Here is a 20,658-nt window from a genome sequence, read left to right as displayed (position 1 = left end):
GTTGTAGATTCCGTAGAGTACAGTAAGCACACCCCCAAAGAAAATCTAAATTATAACCTTCTGTAGTGGCAGAATTAGATGACCAAAATGCACATTTCAAAAAATGTCAAAAGACAACACATTTGTATAAATTACTGTCAGCTTGATTTGAGGAGCTCTTTCCTGAAAACGGTAAGTGTTAAATATGGCTTTAGTCTGGGCTTGAGAAACAGATCTCTACTAATGACTGTATTAATGAAGACTGTTAATTTAAATGTGGCTGCATATTGTAGTAGAACATGCTCTAAACAAGTAACATACATCCTCTGGCACAAATGGAAATTCATAATTAGAGCTACCAGTAAGATGAACCAGTTGAAGAACATGATAGATATCAACATCATGTACATAATAGCATAGAATAAGAATTAGCAGTTTGATTTTTAAATCACATATGTATTTACGTACAACTGCCTTCACTAGATCACCGTCGCAGGAGGATATATTGCTGAAACATGTTGTCAACTGGAATATTACGCAATCTGTGCAGAAGGTTGAAAGGTTCAGATGTTGAAGGTAGGTCAGAGTCCATTATGTGCCCAACATAGTTCCTTTAGCCAGTATTGTTTGTTTTGTTTTTTTGTCAGTGTGAGTTTCTGCAGTTGTTTGTTGTGAAGTTTCTCTTGAGCCTTTGAACTTGTGACTTAACAGAGAGTATGAAATGTTGAGGCACACACTCTAAATAGTCAACACTGGTAACACTTAATGTATGAATACCATAAAAAGGGTAGGTTCAATTGGGCCTCAGCTAGTTGGATGATACACTTGACTGCTGTAAACAAATGAAAAAATAAAACCTAAAACCTCTTACAAAACCAAAATCTCATGTTTGGGATGGTCAGACCACACAGATTCTAAGCAAATGACTTCCAGAGTTTGAAGTACCATGTGTCTGTCACCAAAGAAAAACATGAAACATGGACGACAGTCAGATGTGGAAGGAAGGCCATGGCAAATCTGGGAAGTCCATATTTAGCATAATTGCTCAAAAAAGATTCACAGATTGCAGTTCTCTTGGCTTTTCTTCCCTGAAGACTCAATGAGAATGTCCCATTCCTCTTTCAGCACACACTGTCAATCCCCACTGACTGCTTACCAATCAAAGTTATCTTCTACAGCAACAGTTGCTCCTTTTATTAAGTCTCTTTAGAGACGATTATTTTCAGCAACTATGAACAGATAGTTTCTTGCAGTTGTCGAAAATAAACTGCGAAGCAAATAAAACAAATGCTTGCGACCTGTAGTAACAGTCAGAATCTACACAGTACTGTCTCATACTACAAAACACAGGGGAATAATTTCAAAGTGTTTCTTCCATTCTTTATTTAAAAAATCATGTTCATGTTACAAAATGAAAAACAAAACACAGTGAGAGGGGTTAAGATGACTTGAAATCTCCACTGTAAATGCCTGCAGACTGGGACCACCCACAAATGTGAAGCACAGTGATTAAGGGAAATCAATGTGCTAATTTCTGCCAACACTGTCTGGTCAGTAATTATAATATTAACATTCTTATCTTAATCTGTTGCATGTGTTGTGGCAAGTCTGCTCTTTCTACCTGCGACTTAACTGCCAAACAATCATGTTGACAGTTATTTTTTTATCTTGTACCAATGCTATTTATTAACCCAACAAAAATGAATTGGTTGTAATGTCAGTGTTCTCCCCTAGGTGGCTGCCTAATGTTAAATAAACAATGATGTACCAGTATTATGAATTATGGTTTTGCTTCCCATTTTAAAATTATTTTTATATTTAAAGTTTTTTTTTTTTTTTGTGTGTGTGTGTATATATATATATATATATATATATATATATATATATATATATATATATATATATATATATAAAATACACAGATGAAGGCTATATGTGCATCCTGAGCCATTCGAACAAAAAAGACATAATAGCACAATAGAGACATCAAAATGTCATAATTCCTCTACAGGAAAATACATTTGAACTTTGACCCATTCGACTCCTTGAGACCACTTTCAATTCAAACACAAAATATCTCGTTTTCAATCACTTGACAACACCCACAGTAGAGAAATGTTCATTAATGACCAACAATATGAGAATATGTAAAAAAAAATGAATTGATGTAAAGCTGGTAGATTTGTACCTCAGAGAAATTGGAGAGGGACAGGAAATTAAAGACATTCCTGTCAGTGACCTGTCAAAATTTCAATCACTCGACAACACCCACAATTTTTGTTTTTTAGGCACTTTTAACAAATCTGTCAATGTGAAGATTTACAATCATCCTCCTCCAATGCAAAGATTTACAATCATACTCCACTTCAACTCTGACAGCGACTAATAATAATAATAAAAAAAATAAAACCCATTGAAATACATTTTCCTTAAAAATACGTCATTTTTTACAGTTCATTAGCTACCTGGTTTAATTCACCATTCCTGAATTAAAAGGTAAAATCCTGAAAAAGGTAGAAGTCCCATTAAGAGCAGTTGACAAGGTGACAATACTGTACATACAGGGCTCTATGGTGCACCCCTACATTGTTGGTTCGACCATCAATTTTATTTAAGGAGCATGTGTGGGACCACTGCTTTCATGACCAAAAGCATGGATCAACAATTGAATTTGTTTTCATAATAATAATAAACATGTGTCAGACTAATCCAATGTTAACATTAGCAATTATATCAAATAGCATCAGTAGGTAATCCCACACAGATGGTGAAGGTGAGATTTCTTGTTGGTAAAAAAAAAAAAAATATCAGTTGGCAAAGACGTTGTTGGTAATAGTTATTTTGTTGTTGCCAGATTGTGTGGATTTGTGAGATTTTTATGTGCACCTATTACATATATGTGCACCTGTATAAATTATTATTATTTTTTTTATGTTGAAAGTTAGCATGGATGACACAAACGCAAGCTACAGTAAGCCTGTTATTCATAAATATTAAGCAGATTTGTTGCCAAAATAGTGCACAGTTGACTGTTTTACTGTTGCAGGTTGCAGAATGTCAGATGATGAAAACCATTCTGCAGCGAAGAAGTATTTATTAAAGTAAACACAGCAGTTAATACGTGCTTCAGACTGCGTTTGGTCCAAATTAACCCTGTGGTTTTCTGAATGCTCAATATTCTTAATTAATCGATTTATTTGAGTGTATTAAGTAAACATTTCAGATCAGCTAACTGCAGGTGGTTTAAATGTTTATAGAAAAATGTAAACATGGCACCCGTGTTTTACATTTGGCGCCAGACTACACTAGATTACTTTTATGCCGACAAAAAGTTTGTATTTTTAAATAAATTGCGCCAGCTGCCTTAGTGTATTTGATCACTTAGACGACCTTGATCAAACATGTTCAAAAAATCTCCATATGGAATTTTTTTAACATTTTTTTTTTCCTTTTTCAAAGCACCATGAACCAAGTTCTTTTTCTAGTTTTTTAATACTTTTTTTTTGTATTTTTTAAAAGTTGTAGGTCAAAAAACATCTGGCAGATTAAAAGTTTACTTTAAAAGTTTGTTTTGTTTTTAATTACAAAGCCTTTCTACTAGAATGAGAAGAATTCCATTTTGTTTAATTTGGCAATATTTTAATTTGCAAAGGTTTAATCTGGTTGCTTTTGTAGACTAAAGCCCCTTTCATATCCGTGTCCCAATTTGTGTTGATTGAGACACAGCATGAGCCAGATTGCAGCAGGGATGAAGAAACATTTGCTCTGATCAACATTTGATCCAACGGTTCAATCCAGAGAAGCTTGGATGGAAACGCCTGTTACAAGTTGCTTCTGGGGCATTAATACATGCATTGTGTACTTGCGCCTGTCACCTAGGTCAACCCTGTTTTATCAAAAGCAGGGTGAAATCACATAGCCAATCCGCATAACACTGGATCCTGACCCGGTGAGGTTCCAACCCGGGTATGGCATCCCAGTGTGAAAGGGGCTTGGTTGAAAAATATTTGGTTTTAATGTAAACAATCCTTTTCCCATCTGTTAGACACCAGGTTTTGCAGCTCTAAGAATATGACTACATCTCTGTTTGTAGTGAAAGACGCATTTTTAAATGCAGTAGCAGAAAAACTATCCTTCCCTGGACCATTGAAACATCACTCATTCCTGCAGAGAATTAATAAAAAAATATTACTAAAAGTTAGACAACCAATGCACAGCAAAAGAGATCTATTTTTGTACTTTTACCTCTTCTATGTTTTACATATTACACCTTTTAACAAGTTTGATGGTTGCCTTACACCTCCATTGGCATTGACACATATTTTAAGTCAAATATGCAGATATTTGGTCTGCCTCAGAAGTAAGCACGTGGATCCTTCCGTAAACACACAACAAAAATGATGCATTTTGACCAGCCTTCAGGATTGGCAAAAGGGATCTGCACAATCAGCCCCAGCCCCAGCCCTGTCCCGGCCGTAACCACAAGTTATTTAGAGCACCTTGGCTCCTATTTCCCCAAGCACAGAGCATCCACTCTGACATAGGGAGGGAGGATTGAGGATCGGCACTGGATTTCTCCAGCACAATGTCAACATTTTAAAATAGGGAATTAACACTATTGCACCTTTTATTATTATTATTATTATTTATTATTATTATTATTATTATTATTATTATTATTTCCTCCCATTTCTACTGTGCATGATTAACAGAAGAAATGGTTTGCTGATTTAGTGGTTTTTTGGGGTTTTTTTTTTTTTTTTTTTTTTAAATAAATGAGTTGTTAAATAAAACAATAACTACAAAATTCACCAATCAGGGGAGGGGTAACAGAATGGGTTAGTATTTTTTTGATGGGGTCAGTGTGTCCATTGCATTTGATGCCGATTGTGCCCTTTTCTTTTTAATTGTTGTTAAAAGAAAAATATCAAATTAAACATGTTAGTCAAAATAAAAAAATTGAAAACAGGTCAGTTTCGGTTCATTCTCATACCTGAATCCAGCCATTGGCTTTTAATTCGATGGCATTCTGTGGTTCAGCACTGTATAGACACCATAAACACTGCAGCAGAGTCCTTTGGCTCTCTTCTAGCAGGAAACAAAAGAAACAGTTGTGTAAGACAACTCCGAAAGGAGACTTTAGCATGCAGAGGTATAGAAAAAAAAAAGTAACCCTCTACAATGATTTCTGCTACACACAATTTACAGTACAATATTTATAATACATGCCAGTCTTTGGAGACCTTTCTGCTATCTAGAACGAACAGACACGAATACCAGTAACATACTGTATAGCCAGGGCCAAAAGGTTTGCATCACCCTATAGACTTAACTAATTTTGCTTTATAAAGTCGAATGAAACCTGCTGAATAATGTTATGTTAACATACTGAATTGCATACCGCTTTGTAGTTTTCCATATAAAAATTGAAAAATGTGACATGAAATACTGTACTACTACTAAGGCTTCCAGTAAACTTTTATCATTTTGTAGTGTCTTTGATTACATGATGTTGTTCTATATATATATATATATATATATATATATATATATATATATATATATATATATATATATCTAATTATTATAATGTCTAAAATTCTAGGTGATGCAAAGCTTTAGGCTATAGCTGTACATGTAAACATGTAATCTAAACAAAACGTCCAATAGAAAATTGTTTAGATATTTCTTCCTTTTTTTAAACATCTGTCTACTGGACCTTGTTTCTTTAGTTTGATTAATTCTACCTATCTATCTATTGCTAAACAACTTAATAATTGTGACTGAGAATACAAGAGCTTGGCAGTTCCGTTGTTAATTACCATCCGCTACAACATATGGGTTCCAACAGAGTCTTCCAAGCAATTGACCGACTAGAGGAAATGTCTTCATGGCCGCAGTGGTGTTCTGCAACACAAAACAAACCCAGCAGACAATAACAATACTGTTTTTGAAACAAATCATTCCTTTACAGCCACAAATCAGCTTATTTCCCCCCTCGTAAAAACACATTACATATAATTTTGTGAGGTTTTTTGGATTTACTTCAAATAATTAAAAAGAGAGAAAAATATATATATATATATATATATATATATATATATATATATATATATATATATATATATATATATATATATATATATAGAAGGCACCAAAAATTATTTAAAATCGCCAAAAATTAAAATCAAACAGTTCCACATGTGGCAGCTCATGTACTTGAATAAGCCTGGTTTTTCATGAGGCTTATTCACTGATGAGGATTAAGTGATACATTACTTATACCTAAACAGTTGGATTCAACCTTTTGCCTAAGAACTAATTGAAAACCAACCAATTATTAAGTATCTTCAGCCTTCCAGGTACACAATGCATTTCTCATGAACTTTTAGATCATCCCTTTGAATCAAGATGTGGATTTCCTATATTTAGGGATAGTATAAATGCAAAATAAAGTAATAACAAAGATCATTAAAGGGCCCCATTATCCCCAGATCTGAAGTGACATTAAGTATGGCCAAAAACCTTATCCAACTTTACACTGGACTTAGGCAAACATGTTTGTGTTAACATTTTTAACACAATTTAATGAAGGCAAAGAGGAAAATTCTAGTCCAATGAAACTACATTGAAGGAACAGGACCAAGGTAAACTATAGCATATCTTTGTTTTTTTCCCTTCAACAGGAATGAAAAGGTATTTCTATTTGAAAGCAATTATTTTAAGATACCTGTATAATAACGTCCCTGATGATGTCACAATGCTTTATTGTTGACAAAATTGAAAATCTGATAAGAATGGTTACAGACTTGCATGTAAAGGCCTCTTTTTAATGACTCACTAAGGCCCTGACAACCAGAATTTTTTTTTTCATTTAGAAGTGCCAGGAATTGTAGCGACTTGATTGGCTAGTAAGTCTCATGTGACAAGGGGACCAATCAAGAATAAAGGGCTTCTTTCACAATAAATCAAGATTGCAGGACATACATTCCTGTTAACATTACCTTTGGCTGGTCTCCAATTTGCAACACTTGATCCAGAGATACATGAGGTTAAGAGGGTGATGTAGTATAGGCGCAGTGCAAATAACTGTGGATGCAAAATTCAAATTGCATTGTGGCCAGGGAATTATCACCCTATGTAAGCTTAAGAGCAATGCAAATTGCTCAACACGCACAAATTATGATCCGCAATTATGATATTGAGGGTCTCAATGTGCGCATCGGTCTAGTTAGCGGCCGCACTTGCAGAGTTAGGAGTACAGAGAGTAGTAGTCGCTGTATGACAGTTGTGGAACACGAAAAATACAAAAAAAAAAAAAGTGAGGCAAAAATACAAACAAACAAAAAAAAGTCAGATGAAGGGCAGTAAAGTCCTCTTAGCACACGAAAAAGTTTTCTGAGAAGGAGCTGAGAGTCCTTACAGCTAAGGTCACTGCTGTTTAGAAAAGCCTCAGACAACATCAGTTATGCTAGTATCCTTAGTATCCTTTGGCCTGCCCTTTTTAGCATGACATCCAGAAATTTGCCTAGCACTCTGGAAAAGATTGATTGGGCTATCGCTCTAGATATTCCAACTGTGGTCTGAAAGGAGCCAGAGGCTATGTCACGCAGAGAACACAGCACTTTCACATGTGAAGGGATAGCAGTCCCTAGATTGATGCTGGGGTCTAGCTCACCCCTCAATTCAGCTATGAGGTCAAGGGTGACCTGTGGAGTGAGACAATAATGCTTTAGCACCACATCCTCTGGCATCACAAACAAAGTGACCCTGGGATTGAATATGCATGGTCTTCTTTGTGTTGCCCTTCTCCTCTGAATATGTTCCTGTCTCTCCTCAACAAGGTCCAAGTGTCTCTGCATCAGGAGGTGTACTACAGCAGCCATCCTGAAGCCAATGACAGGTCTCTGCAGGTGTGTGCTTTTATACAGCATTTAGTTACTCGCGTCTACAATGGTCTGCACCTTGTAAGAAGAGGTGAAAAGTTTTTGGAGGGTCAGCACTTGCCTAAGTGCAAGGCAAATCTTTACATCACATTATAATGTTTGATAATGTTTATAATGCTCTTTTCTTCATCTGAATGCATTTCAATATATAATTTTAATGGAGTAATGACAAAGTGCAAATTTGATAGTGGGTGCAGAATGCCAGGTGAACACCATTCTTTACATATGCCACATTTTAGCAGCCGGTAAAATCAGAGTTTACAGTTGCTAAACACGACTTACGGAGGTTTTGTACCCGCAAACCACTTTGCACTCCTTACACCACCCCCTAACATTGCATATTCACTCCAGTCTGTGGAGGACCTCTATTCTTTAGACAGTTATAACTTCTGTTGTGTCAACTCACCATATGCTGCAACTTTTGGAAAATCTGCTGTAGGAACTCCTTTAATTGTTGCAGGTGTAGGCAGACATCTTGTTGGGATGCCAAAGTGGTGGCCTGTCCCCACTCTACAGCTTTATTCTGCCAATACTCCAAGCAGAGAGCAGGACTGGTGCTCTGCTGGGCCATACCACAAGCCACACACACACAAAGACTTCCAGTCAGACCTGAATGGGTACTTCAAGACCAGGGCCTCTCCAGCTAATAGCCAGGAAATCTGCGAGGCAAAAAAAAAAAAAATGAAGTTAATTTCTTCAGCCTTTTTTCCATTAAAGAAAAAACTGTGCTAAATAGTTGTGAAGAAAGAAAAAAATCAAAATAACCTTTTGTGCCAAGGCTGTAGTGACTGAGTTTTAATCAGACAATTGCTTTTAAATGTCTTGCCCAGCTGGGGCTCAACTTGTTTCCATCTGAATTTGTCATCACCAGTATTTCATTAGAAGAGTGGGGCTCAACTGTAACTTACACCACCTCCCTGCTGTAGCTCAAAAGTATTTCTAGCAAACTGGCATCATTAACAGCAAGAGTTTACCAGCAACATAGTTTTATCACATGATGCTGGGACCAATATTTACATATTTATATTATCCAGATTTCAAAAACATGTTTTGGCTGGCTAGAGCTTTCAGCTGAAAAGTAATTCTTATAAGTTTTACCTTATACTGTAACATATTAAAGCTTGAGATAATACATTTTTTGTTGTATAGTAAAATATGAAAATCCATTGTCATTTACGTTTTCAATAAAAAGTAGGCTTCGTTTTGTATTCAGTTATATTTAACTTTTGTATTTATTTAAAATTTTACACACATTTTTTGTGTCGATGCTGGAAGGCGACTCTGAGGCCTACCTCGTTATGTTCGAGCGAGTGGTAACTGCAACGAGGCGGCCTCAGGAATGGTGGGCCGTTCAACTCGCCCAATGCTTGACAGAAGAATCCCAGGCGGCATATACAGCAATGACAGCTGACGTCGCACTGGACTAGTGCCTCAACATTTCAGTGGAAACTTACCGTCATCATTTCTGGCAGTATCAGAGACCGGAAAAACACCAGACCTTGTCTAGTGGGGTAATACTTGTTTGACCAGCTGACTCGTTGGATGGACCCCACCCATAAAACAACAGAAGAGATACTGCAATGTACAGTTACTGCTGTACAGTAGACCACCCCAAGCATTCTCAATCTGGTAAGAGAAGGGTGGGACGAAAACAAAAACAACACTAAAAATGTAGTCAAAATATGTACTACTACTGAGGGATCGCCTAAAATTGATCGGTCAATTGGCACATGAAAACGTGAAATTGTCTCAACATCGGCAAGAGCAGAAGTACAACAAAAATGCTCGAATTCTGACTCATCGTTCTGGAGACTAAGTACTGCTTCTACTCCCCTCGACACAATCCAAGCTGTCTGCTAAATGACAAGGTCCCTATAAGGTGGTGTGGGCAGCAGGTAAAGTGAATTATGAGATTAGGCAGCCCAACCGGTGGAGAGAGAAGCAAATTTACCACATGCATTTGTTAAAGCCCTGGAAGGAAAGATAATTTATTTATTGCCCCAGGTGAATTAGATAATGATTTTGGACCCAGTAGTAATGGCTAGCACAACAAAGAGGAACAGTTACTTCCTGATTACTACTCACCATCCCTGACAGGCACAAAAACATTAGAGGAAAGTACATGAATAGTAACGAAATATAGGAAGCTGTACAAAAAGAACTTGGGGGTAGTAGTGGATGAAACGCTTAAGCGAACTAGACAGTGTGGAGAAGCTATAAAAGGCAAATATAATGTTAGGTTATATAGCCAAGGCAGTTGAATTCAAATCTAGAGAAGTTATATTAAAATTATACAATACAACCACACCTAGAATACTGTATACAGTTCTGGTCCCCATATCATAAGAAAGACATATACCCCTTCTCCACTGGCACATCCGACCCATGATGGCTAAGTACGGTACGGGTATGGGCGGTTCTCCACTGGCTATTTGTCGAGCCGAACGAGAACCAAACCGTGAAACTCCGGCCTCACGAGATATCTGAATCCAGGTGCAAGCCAAGCTGAGCCAGGGGCGGGGTTAAGGATTTTCGTCATTACGTTGCACCAGTCAGTACACTCCAGAAAGACAAAAAACAAGCAACATGGCAACGAGTGTGATGAGAAAAAAGCACAGCCTTAGGATACTATGGACCTGCAGGCATAGTTTCTCTGTGGGCAGATAGAAGTGTTCAGGATCTAGAGTTGTGCGTTAGAAATGAGAAAGTTTATGCCCGAATTTCTGACAATTTGAAGCAAGTGGACATAAACCGTGGGTAAGGTACACTCAAAAAGACAAATCTCTACCAAATTTCTCATCCTTGACCTTTATTATATGAATATACAGAAAAACAAATGTGGAAAATAAAACAATTCTAAACTTATTTACAAAAATATAGTAAAACAAAAATACAGCTGTGCCATACATACAACTACGGCTCTCATTGCGCTCGCAGTTTTTTTGTTTGTTTGTTTGTTTTTTACGCACCCAAACAAAAAAACAACAACTATCCATATACGGGATATCTTTGGCACATCATATTTTTTAAAACCTTCTTTTTATCCCTTCAACAGAACTAACTGAACTTTATTAAGTCAAAAATAATAATTAAAATTTGTGGATTATAAAGAAATTCCTAAATATATTTACAAAAAATAGCGATACAAGATACAGCTGTACCATTGGTCTATCAATTTTTGAATACCATTTGTTTGTGCGTCTCTTGGCAAACTGAGTTAATTAATAACAACCATTAATAACAACTGTCTTTCGTTGCGTGTGACGTCAGTAGCATGGCTTGGCTCTGCAGTGGAAAAACAACCCAGGCTCACCTTAACCACACCGTGAGGGCTCAGTACAGCCCCTTTGCGGCTCGTTGTACAGTGGAAAAGAGGCAACAGAGGCATTGGAAAGAGTACAACGGAGAGCAACACGATTAATTCCAGGATTAAAAAGGCATGTTATATGAAGATAGCTGAATCTACATAGACTAGAAGAGTCAGGGGCTGCTTAATAGAGGTATTTCAAATTGTCAAGATGTTTAACAAAGGAACTGCTGAGAATTATTTTTCACAGGTTACAGAGAACAGAACCAGGGGCCATGGGTGGAAGCTGAAGAAGGGCGTATTCAGAACTGACGGGAGGAGCTTTTTCAAAGAAAGGGTGGTGAACTATTGAAACAGGCTGCCAGACACAGCTGTTGAAGCAGAGACTATCAGATCCTTCGAGAAAAGTCTGGATGCTGTCATGAACAATGTTAAAAACAAAAGAACATAAGAAAGGTTACAAACGAGAGGAGGCCATTCGGTCCATCTTGCTTGTTTGATTGTCAGTAGCATACTGATCCCAGAATATCCTCAAAATTTCACGGTGTCAGCTTCAACAACATTACTGGCTAATATATCAAGGGCAGACCTGAAGGAGTGTAGGTACTTGTCTTCAAGAGTATGTTCACGACATTTCATTAGGTGTGTTGCTTTTACTGCATTATTGAATAGTAATTAATAGTATTTATCTGAAATGTCCTGTTCCAGAAATACAATATAAATAAGTTACTGTAATAGAAGAATATAAATTGAGCAACACATAATTTTTTTAATGATTAACTATCTCAATATAGTAGTATTTTTTTAATACCTCAATATATTAATAATTATGTAACACGCAGAATGCAACGTTATCGCAAAGAGGATTAGAAAAGAGATAATTCCTGTATTATATAAAAATATTTTAGCTGAAATTATCGGTCGACGTGTGCTAAAGCTATACAACATGCGTCATAAATAGTTCGTATAGTAGATATATATATATATATATATATATATATATATATATATATATATATATATATATATATATATATACACATATATATATATACAGTACTGTGCAAAAGTTTTAGGCAGGTGTGAAAAAATTAACAAAATGCAAAGTGAGTGAACAGAAGAAAAATCTACATCAAATCAATATTTGGTGTGACCACCCTTTGCCTTCAAAACAGCATCAATTCTTCCAGGTACACTTGCACACAGGTTGGCCCAAACATCTTGGAGAACTAACCACAGTTCTTCTGTCGATTTAGGCAGCCTCAGTTGCTTCTCTCTCTTCATGTAATCCCAGACAGACTCGATGATGTTGAGACCAGGGCTCTGTGGGGGCCATACCATTACTTCCAGGACTCCTTGTTCTTCTTTACGCTGAAGATAGTTCTTAATGACTTTCGCTGTATGTTTGGGGTCGTTGTCATGGTGCAGAATAAATTTGGGGCCAATCAGATGCCTCCCTGATGGTATTGCATGATGGATAAGTATCTGCCTGTACTTCTCAGCATTGAGGAGACCATTAATTTTGACCAAATCCCCAACTCCATTTGCAGAAATGCAGCCCCAAACTTGCAAGGAACCTCCACCATGCTTCACTGTTGCCTGCAGACACTCATTCGTGTACCGCTCTCCAGCCCTTCGGCGAACAAACTGCCTTCTGCTACAGCCAAATATTTCAAATTTTGACTCATCAGTCCAGAGCACCTGCTGCCATTTTTCTGCACCCCAGTTCCTGTGTTTTCGTGCATAGTTGAGTCGCTTGGCCTTGTTTCCACGTCGGAGGTATGGCTTTTTGGCCGCAAGGCCACTTCTGACCAGACTTCTCCGGACAGTAGATGGGTGTATCAGGGCCCCATTGTTTTCTGCCAATTCTGAGCTTATGACATTGTTGGACATCTTCCGATTGCGAAGGGAAGCAAGCATGATGTGTCTTTCATCTGCTGCAGTAAGTTTCCTTGGCCGACCACTGCGTCTACGGTCCTCAACGTTGCCCGTTTCTTTGTGCTTCGTCAAAACAGCTTGGACAGCACATCTGGAAACCCCTGTCTGCCTTGAAATTTCTGCCTGGGAGAGACCTTGCTGATGCAGTATAACTACCTTGTGTCTTGTTGCTGTGCTCAGTCTTGCCATGGAGTATGACTTTTGACAGTAAACTGTCTTCAGCAACCTCACCTTGTTAGCTGAGTTTGGCTGTTCCTCACCCAGTTTTATTTCTCCAACACAGCTGCTTCTGTTTCAGTTAATGATTGTGTGTCAACCTACATACTGAATTGATGATCATTAGCACCTGTTTGGTATAACTGTTTAATCATACACCTGACTATATGCCTACAAAATCCCTGACTGTGTGCAAGTGTACCTAGAAGAATTTATGCTGTTTTGAAGGCAAAGGCTGGTCACACCAAATACGGATTTGATTTAGAGTGTTCTTCTGTTCACTCACTTTGCATTTAGTTAATTGATCAATATAATCTATTAACATGTCTATTTTTGAAAGCATTCTTACTTTACAGCATTTTTTCACACCTGCCTAAAACTTTTGCACAGTACTGCCATATATATATATATATATATATATATATATATATATATATATATATATATATATATATATATATATATATACATACATACATGCTATTTTCGTTCATGTCTTAGCAAAAGGACAAAAGGGAAAAGAAACATTTGTAATGCTATTTGTTTTTTGTTTTTTTTGTTTTTTTTGTTTTTTTTTTAATTTGTGTGTAACTGTAACATGGTATCACAAAAAAAAAAAAAAAAAAAACACCTGTAAAAGTTTTAATGACACATAGGTTGTTTATGATGTACGTCTTCACCTCTCTAACCCATCCACAGATAAACTGGTTGTATAATTCCAGCCCTTTGTAGCATCTCAAATCTTCGAGGGTGTATGGGCTAGGTGTACGAATCACATAATTTATTATGTCCGGAAAACAAACGCTTGGCAATAATTGCATGTCCTGGCTCCATCTTTGCTCAGAAATAGCACACGGATCTTGATTACCAATTATATGTATCTTTTCACAGTATCTTTGCTTAGATGATCCATCTAATTTCCTAAAATAGTGAGAAAATGCTGCCATTTCCGACATTGTTCAATGATGTGTATCGGTAAACTCCACACATGAGCCCATCACATGGCTGCTGTCTCTGTTGAGAACGGTTGCTAGGTGATTTATGACGTCATCGAAAACGATCTACAGTCTATTGTATAAACTCAATCACTGGAGAATAGTAGAGATGTGTGTGTTTGTGTGTGAACGTGAGAGCATGAGATCGCCTTTTGACGCAGGCAGTATGTAAACGAGAAACACTTGCGAGTTCGTGTTGGGTTGTAGGTCTTATTAAAGCGGGTCACGGGTAAGAAGATGGTGTTGCAGCGGGTTGCGGGTTCGGGTCGGGTCCTGAAGTAGCGGGTCTGAGTCGGCAGCGGGTTGTAAAAAAACGTACCAGCGCAGGACTCCGTTAGTCCACTCAAATTGCCATGTACTACATTACCCTAGACTAGCAGTACCCTAGACTACTACGACTGCTGTTGTTGTTGGGGTCTCCTGGAGCTTGCTAGAGCTGTAGTCATTGCAGGAAAGACCACAGGCAGGCCGTACACATTAGTGTGACCCTGTACTTCTGTGGAGCTGCATGCATTGGTTAACAACAGCCTCATCAGCACTGGTAGTATTTTAAGTCTATTTTTTTCCCCCTCTGGGTCTTGCCCACGTCTTCAGTAGCTTCTATGAGAAGCTTTTTCATTTCTTATAACTAACAGAATAGTCCTGTTATGCAAGGTACATCCCCACCAACAATAAACTCTATTGCACTACATGATAAAAGTAATACATTTCCCGAAACAGTAAAAAGCACTGCACAACTGAATTCAAAAGATGTGGCTTCTACGCAATAATGTGAAATACAGTATGTACCTCCAAACATATGCCCATCACACCACAGGTCAAATTTTTGTTATCTTTAGAAACACTCATCCAGTTGTCATCATTTACACATCATAATGTGAGCTTTACAGAAAACTGACAGACACTATATGGACTAAATGTGCACCACAGCCACAAAGACTGTTATACTTTTTTTTGTCAGGTGCCATTTTGTATTGAGCTGTTTTGTACTGTTGTATGGGAGCGTCAGTGAATGTCCGTTTCGCAGACAGGAAGTGATCAGAAGTAGTCTCTGTTAAATCTGCTTATGAATAATGTTTGAAGACAAGATTTTCGCAGTTCTTTGAAATTCAATCTTTTTTTTTTTTAGGAAGACTATGATTTTTTTTCAGCTGATCACTCAGTGACCCCAACAACAAGATTCAGTTTTTTTTATTTGTAGTATTAATATTTTAGTTATTTGTTAGACAAGAAAATCCAGTAAGTCCATTTAAGATGCGGCACACACACCTCCTCAGTAAAATAATAACAATATAACTATTTGATTGCGTTGTTTTGTGTTTTTCAAAAAAGCCATGCAGTCCCAAGAGAAGGTTAGTCTAATTTTATGTTTTGAATTCTTTTGTTAGAAAATATAAAATATTGTCGACCGAATTTAAGAAGAAACCCAAATTTACCACCCTCAATTTGAGAAAATAAAACATCAAATAAATATGCAGAAACAACCTCAATTACGCATATGGAGGCAGTCTGCAGGCGTCTCCTATCACACTGAGCATTACAGTTATATGCTGCTTCTCATTTCCAGTCGTGATTACTCACAACTGTTTTTCTCCCAATTTGTGGACTGTGGTATTGCTTGGCATGTTGAAAAGTACAGCGGTCTGATCAGCATTTCCAATCTGTCCAAGCTGGTACTGTTTGTTAGAAACGTTGAAATTGTAAAAGCTTATCTTTGAATTCCTCAGGAAGCTAATAGCGCTCCTTTGAAAATGGCTGCCTGTATGTCATAGATGATTCAAGATCGTCCAGTAACGTTTTGGTTTGTCTTTTCTCAGCACTAAGTCACATTGCTATTTGTGTACTCGGGTAGTCACGTCTTTTGTTGGCGATTTTAATACATGTATCACTACACTGTTCTTGAAATTAAGATACAGGCTATTTTTGAGCAAACAGTTGTTAAAAAAAGTGTGTCTTAAATTCGAAGAAATACAGTATGTAGTTTGTAATTCCAAACCAACTTCTGATATAATTACATTTAAAGACATTGGGCGAAAATACCACAAAAACACAGTACAAATGCACATTATTTTTAAGCAAGACTCCTAAAACAGAAACAATAGACTTAAACAAAATTACTTGATGAAATGTTTAAGCTTTCGTTGCATACAATTTAAACAATACCGCAACTGAAGAACTCACAAAATTCTAAGTTGTCCTGAAAAGCATGATCTCTTCAATTATAGAATTGTATTGAAATAAACCACAGGAAAAGTAGCACTAGAAAATCTGTTATTTTGGGGACAAACTATGGTGATAGTAAAGCTTTACACTACACTTACAACTGAACTTTAAATTACAATACTACTTCAAAAAGAGCGCCACCTCAATACAAATTCAAATACCACATACTGTATAGTAATACATAGGCCTGTATTAGTTTTGTATTAAGAAGACATTTAAATTTGATTTAAGGTGGTTCTGTATGTCAAATATTGTATCAAACATAAAATATTTATTTTTCAAAATGTACCTCAGCCTCTCTTTTCCCCAGGCATTATAGCCTTGTTCATGTCGTGGGAAATTTTATAAATTAGATGGAAACAAAAACCACACTGTACACTGTGTCTCGGTTAAAAAAATAAGCATGTAAAAATATTGAGATCCTGTCTCTGGTCCAGCTTTAAAGAAGCACGCTAACTACTGCAGGAGTATGTTTTACTCTGGGAGATGCAGAGGTATGCCTGGAACCCTCAGAAGTTTATTGAGATGAATGTTCCTCAGAATGCTACAAATTTTTTTCAACTCCCCATTGCATCTTAAATGGAAGGCACCCCCCCCCCCGTTTTGTTGAAAAGAAGCAATAAGACTTGCCGATTTTGGTCTTGCAAAAAACATGCATGAAATATACGCCAAAGTGCATTTGGTTTTACACTTACAAATACAGGGCAAACAAAACATATTTTAGTTTGCATCAAATGTGGAAAAACCCTATACTATATGCGAAAGGTCCCTAAACTCCACAGCTTAATACACACCTTTTTATGCCAGGCAAATTTCTGTGCAGTTTAGATACTTACAGGATAAAACGTTTGCTTTCTAACAATTTATTAAAACGCAAAATGCAATTATATTCCACACCTTTTCAACCATCTACAGTACATTAGTATACAATAACTTTCAACAGTGTATAGAGGTCTAGGACTGCTGTCCTCCATTGTAGTATAGCAGACATTAATTCACTGAAAACTGCACACCCTAAAATAACTGTGTTTTCATATAACATCTAAATAATTTTTTCAACTGAGACTTTCTGAGAAGTTACTTAGTTCTGAAACAGCACACTGGTAGGGCCTACATCCTAAAGTTCTAAGTTTGATTTGTAACACAAAAGTCCATACTAACTTGTTAATATTGGGACCACTTTATGTGGTTGCCTGCAGGGTTGATTGTATCCATGCCAACAAGAAATCTGCAAAGCATTCTCATATAATTGGTCAACAAAACATATGTCACTGTCCAAAAGTGCCACACCGCATGTCTGCGATGACGTACGTAAAGCTGTTGTGAGTGCCTTCTTTTTTTTTTTAAGGTTATTTTCTATCATGATTCAACGGGAAAACAAACAAAAAAAACTTTATGTTACCATGGCACTGCTGAAAAAGCTGTCAATAAACCAGAACCGTCAGCTTGATCGTCTTTGTTCTTCAAATTGTAAACTATATCAAGGAATGTTTTGCAAGTTTGAAAATTGCCTTTGATATGTTCAATATTTTCCAATATACAACAGCACAAAGTAAACATTACTAGACCAATCAATAGCATAACAGTAATGTAAATTAGCAAGCGTGGTATGTTCTGCAGTTTTATTTTTAAAATAAGCCTGAGTGATGTGATTCAGAACTGTGAGTGACAGCAGGAACATCCAATTGAATCTTCCTCAAAAAACGTAGATCTACAAAATACAATAATTCACTGGCGGAACTGAAGGTGAACTTTGTATTTAGCAAAAGGATGGAACAGGCGAAACGAGGTGTAAACCATTGAATATTTAGAAACTCAGTTACTTCCAAATATCAATGCTGTTCACCAAGAGAGATCAAAAACTGCTAACCGACAGTTCAATGAAACATGTCACTAAAAGCCTCTCTTTATTTTAAAGTTAAACTCCAGTGGTAGTAAATGTCCCATAAAATGTACTAAGGAGCATTTCGGCGTTGCTTCCCCTGTCGAAGATGTTCACAGTTTTTGAAAGGTAAAGTAGTAGTCACGCTAATAATAAGTGCACTACGTCTGTGATGTTAATACACAGTTGTGCTGCGTAACTCCATTTTCTGTATGGTTTCCCTTGCAAAACTGTTCCTCGTTTTTATCTTCCTCTTTTTTCACGTCTGTGTTAATTAATTTATTTAAAAACTAACCTGGTCAGAAGAGATATTGTACCACCATGTATGACTGCTTTCTTTTCTTAAAAAAATAAATAAATAAAATAAATATATATACCTCTTTCTTTGTGTTGACGGAAGTTGTCAGCTTCTGCATTAGCTGAAATGAAAGTCTGGTTTCTTTCCCGCGCTGCAGCTGTGTTGAAGAGGGGAGGGCGAAAACTCAAGAAATGCTCCAGGAGCTTCTGGTTAGATATGTTTAATAATGTGGGCAAGTTGTGCAGGAACGCAGGGAGGGATGATCTGTACTGCATTCTGCAATTGAGGGTGTAGGTGAGATAGTAGCCATATATTTAAATTGGTAAGTTGCAGTGACACTGTATAGTCTGCCAAAAAACAGCACAGACCTAAAAAGTTATTTAAAGGGGTATGGCATATGGTACAGTACTGCATGAATACACAAAAATACCATAATTCAGTAATATGCATTAAGTTTGTGCTTGCTTTTTTATTTGTGCAAGTCCTGTTATTGTGTATTCTGTTGGTGTATTGTAATGTATTTCTGTTTTGTTATTTATTTTAATTTTAATTTACTGTAACATACCCCCATAAATTGATTTCTGAGGTGTAGCTGCATGTGGAGGAAAGAGAATCAGAATTTGCCAATATGCTGACAGCAGTTAGATTTTTTTTCTCCCTATATAAATTGTTATTGAGCTTATAAGCATGTGTTTGAACTTGGAAAATCTGTCTTATTTTCACCACTCTCAGTAACATGATTAATTCAGATAGTAACTGTATTCCAAATAGGTTCAGTCTGAGTTGTGTACAAAGTACCTTGATGTTATAAAGTGATTTTTCTAGTAAACTAAAGATTAGATTTTGCGATTTATACACGTGACCACTGTTTGATTTGTTGTCAGTGCCATTGGTTGTTTAGACTGATGATAAAGCTACACATGCATATGTTCTGATCTTAAAAACAAAAACAGTTCCCCAAATACAGGCTGAAATGCTGTGGTATTTGTTACCTGATGTCTGGTCTTGCAAAGGTGTTTCGTGTTGGGTTGTTTAGAAGTAGTTAATAAGTAAATTATTATGTGGTTGTATCCCATGTATGTCTTTGTTCCATGTGTAAAAGTGTTGATACATTACAAACGACAAAGACAATGTCAACAATGACTTTAATATTATGAAATAAACGTGGGAGAATCTAATGCATTTGTCTGTAGTGGGTAAATTACTATTTAAAAATTCCAAAACAACTGGAATTATATTCTAAGGGCACGCTGGCCCTCGACATCCTTATGAGATCAGTGAGCAGTGAATATTTTTTCCCATATAATGGTTGGTTTTGTGATTAATGTTGGATATTAACAATGGATTACAGCAAGGAGAAACTTATTTTAGCTGGTAGAAAATGGTTAAAAAATAAACCACTGGTTATGGAAACATGTAAAAACCTCATAATTGAACATGTTCTGGTAAACATTTTTACCAGAGTTCACCATGACTTCATCATTGGTTTTAAATGGGCAGTTCCATGTCAAATACTGCATCCAGTGTTGTGACAGAGAGCGAATTAATCCTAGTCAACAGTCTGCCTTCTGACCTGTGAGAGCGCTGTATAATCGGAACAGAGCACCCTGTAATGGATGGTTTGGCAGTTCATTCCGGGGTCAGTCAGAAGCCAGACGTTCAGGAAAAGGGCGGGGCCACGAAACCAGAAGTCATGCGGTATGGAGGATACGTGATTGGCCACGCCACCGAAAGAGGGGATATTTAGGGGAAGTGGTTAGCGATCTGTTCCTTTGGTTGGTTACTGAAAGGACCCGTGGGAAAACGGACGTTATCGTGTTTTGTTTGTTTGTCAGTCTAACTGTTTCTGTTTGTTCTTCATAGACAGCTAATAA

General features: G+C 36.9%; 1 protein-coding gene across 2 annotated transcripts in view; it reads right to left on the bottom strand.

The window, feature by feature from the left end:
• Window positions 1–19,115, bottom strand: part of fancc (FA complementation group C) — a 43,997-nt gene extending 24,882 nt beyond the window's left edge. Inside the window, exons 1-4 of one of the 2 annotated variants that reach the window (XM_041233469.1) lie at window positions 18,864–19,115; window positions 8,332–8,584; window positions 5,802–5,886; window positions 4,973–5,067 (exon numbers count right to left, since the gene is read on the bottom strand). In XM_041233469.1, coding sequence (XP_041089403.1) covers window positions 4,973–5,067; window positions 5,802–5,886; window positions 8,332–8,496 — 345 coding nt within the window. In that variant the 5' untranslated portion in view covers window positions 8,497–8,584; window positions 18,864–19,115. The other variant, XM_041233478.1, reaches the window with a different exon arrangement.
• Between the last annotated feature and the right edge of the window lie 1,543 nt (window positions 19,116–20,658).

The sequence above is a fragment of the Polyodon spathula genome, chromosome 2, assembly GCF_017654505.1.
Source record: "Polyodon spathula isolate WHYD16114869_AA chromosome 2, ASM1765450v1, whole genome shotgun sequence".
Lineage (NCBI taxonomy): Eukaryota > Metazoa > Chordata > Actinopteri > Acipenseriformes > Polyodontidae > Polyodon > Polyodon spathula.
The sequence above is the reverse complement of the archived record's forward strand: the minus strand, read 5'-3'. Positions and strand labels throughout refer to the sequence as shown.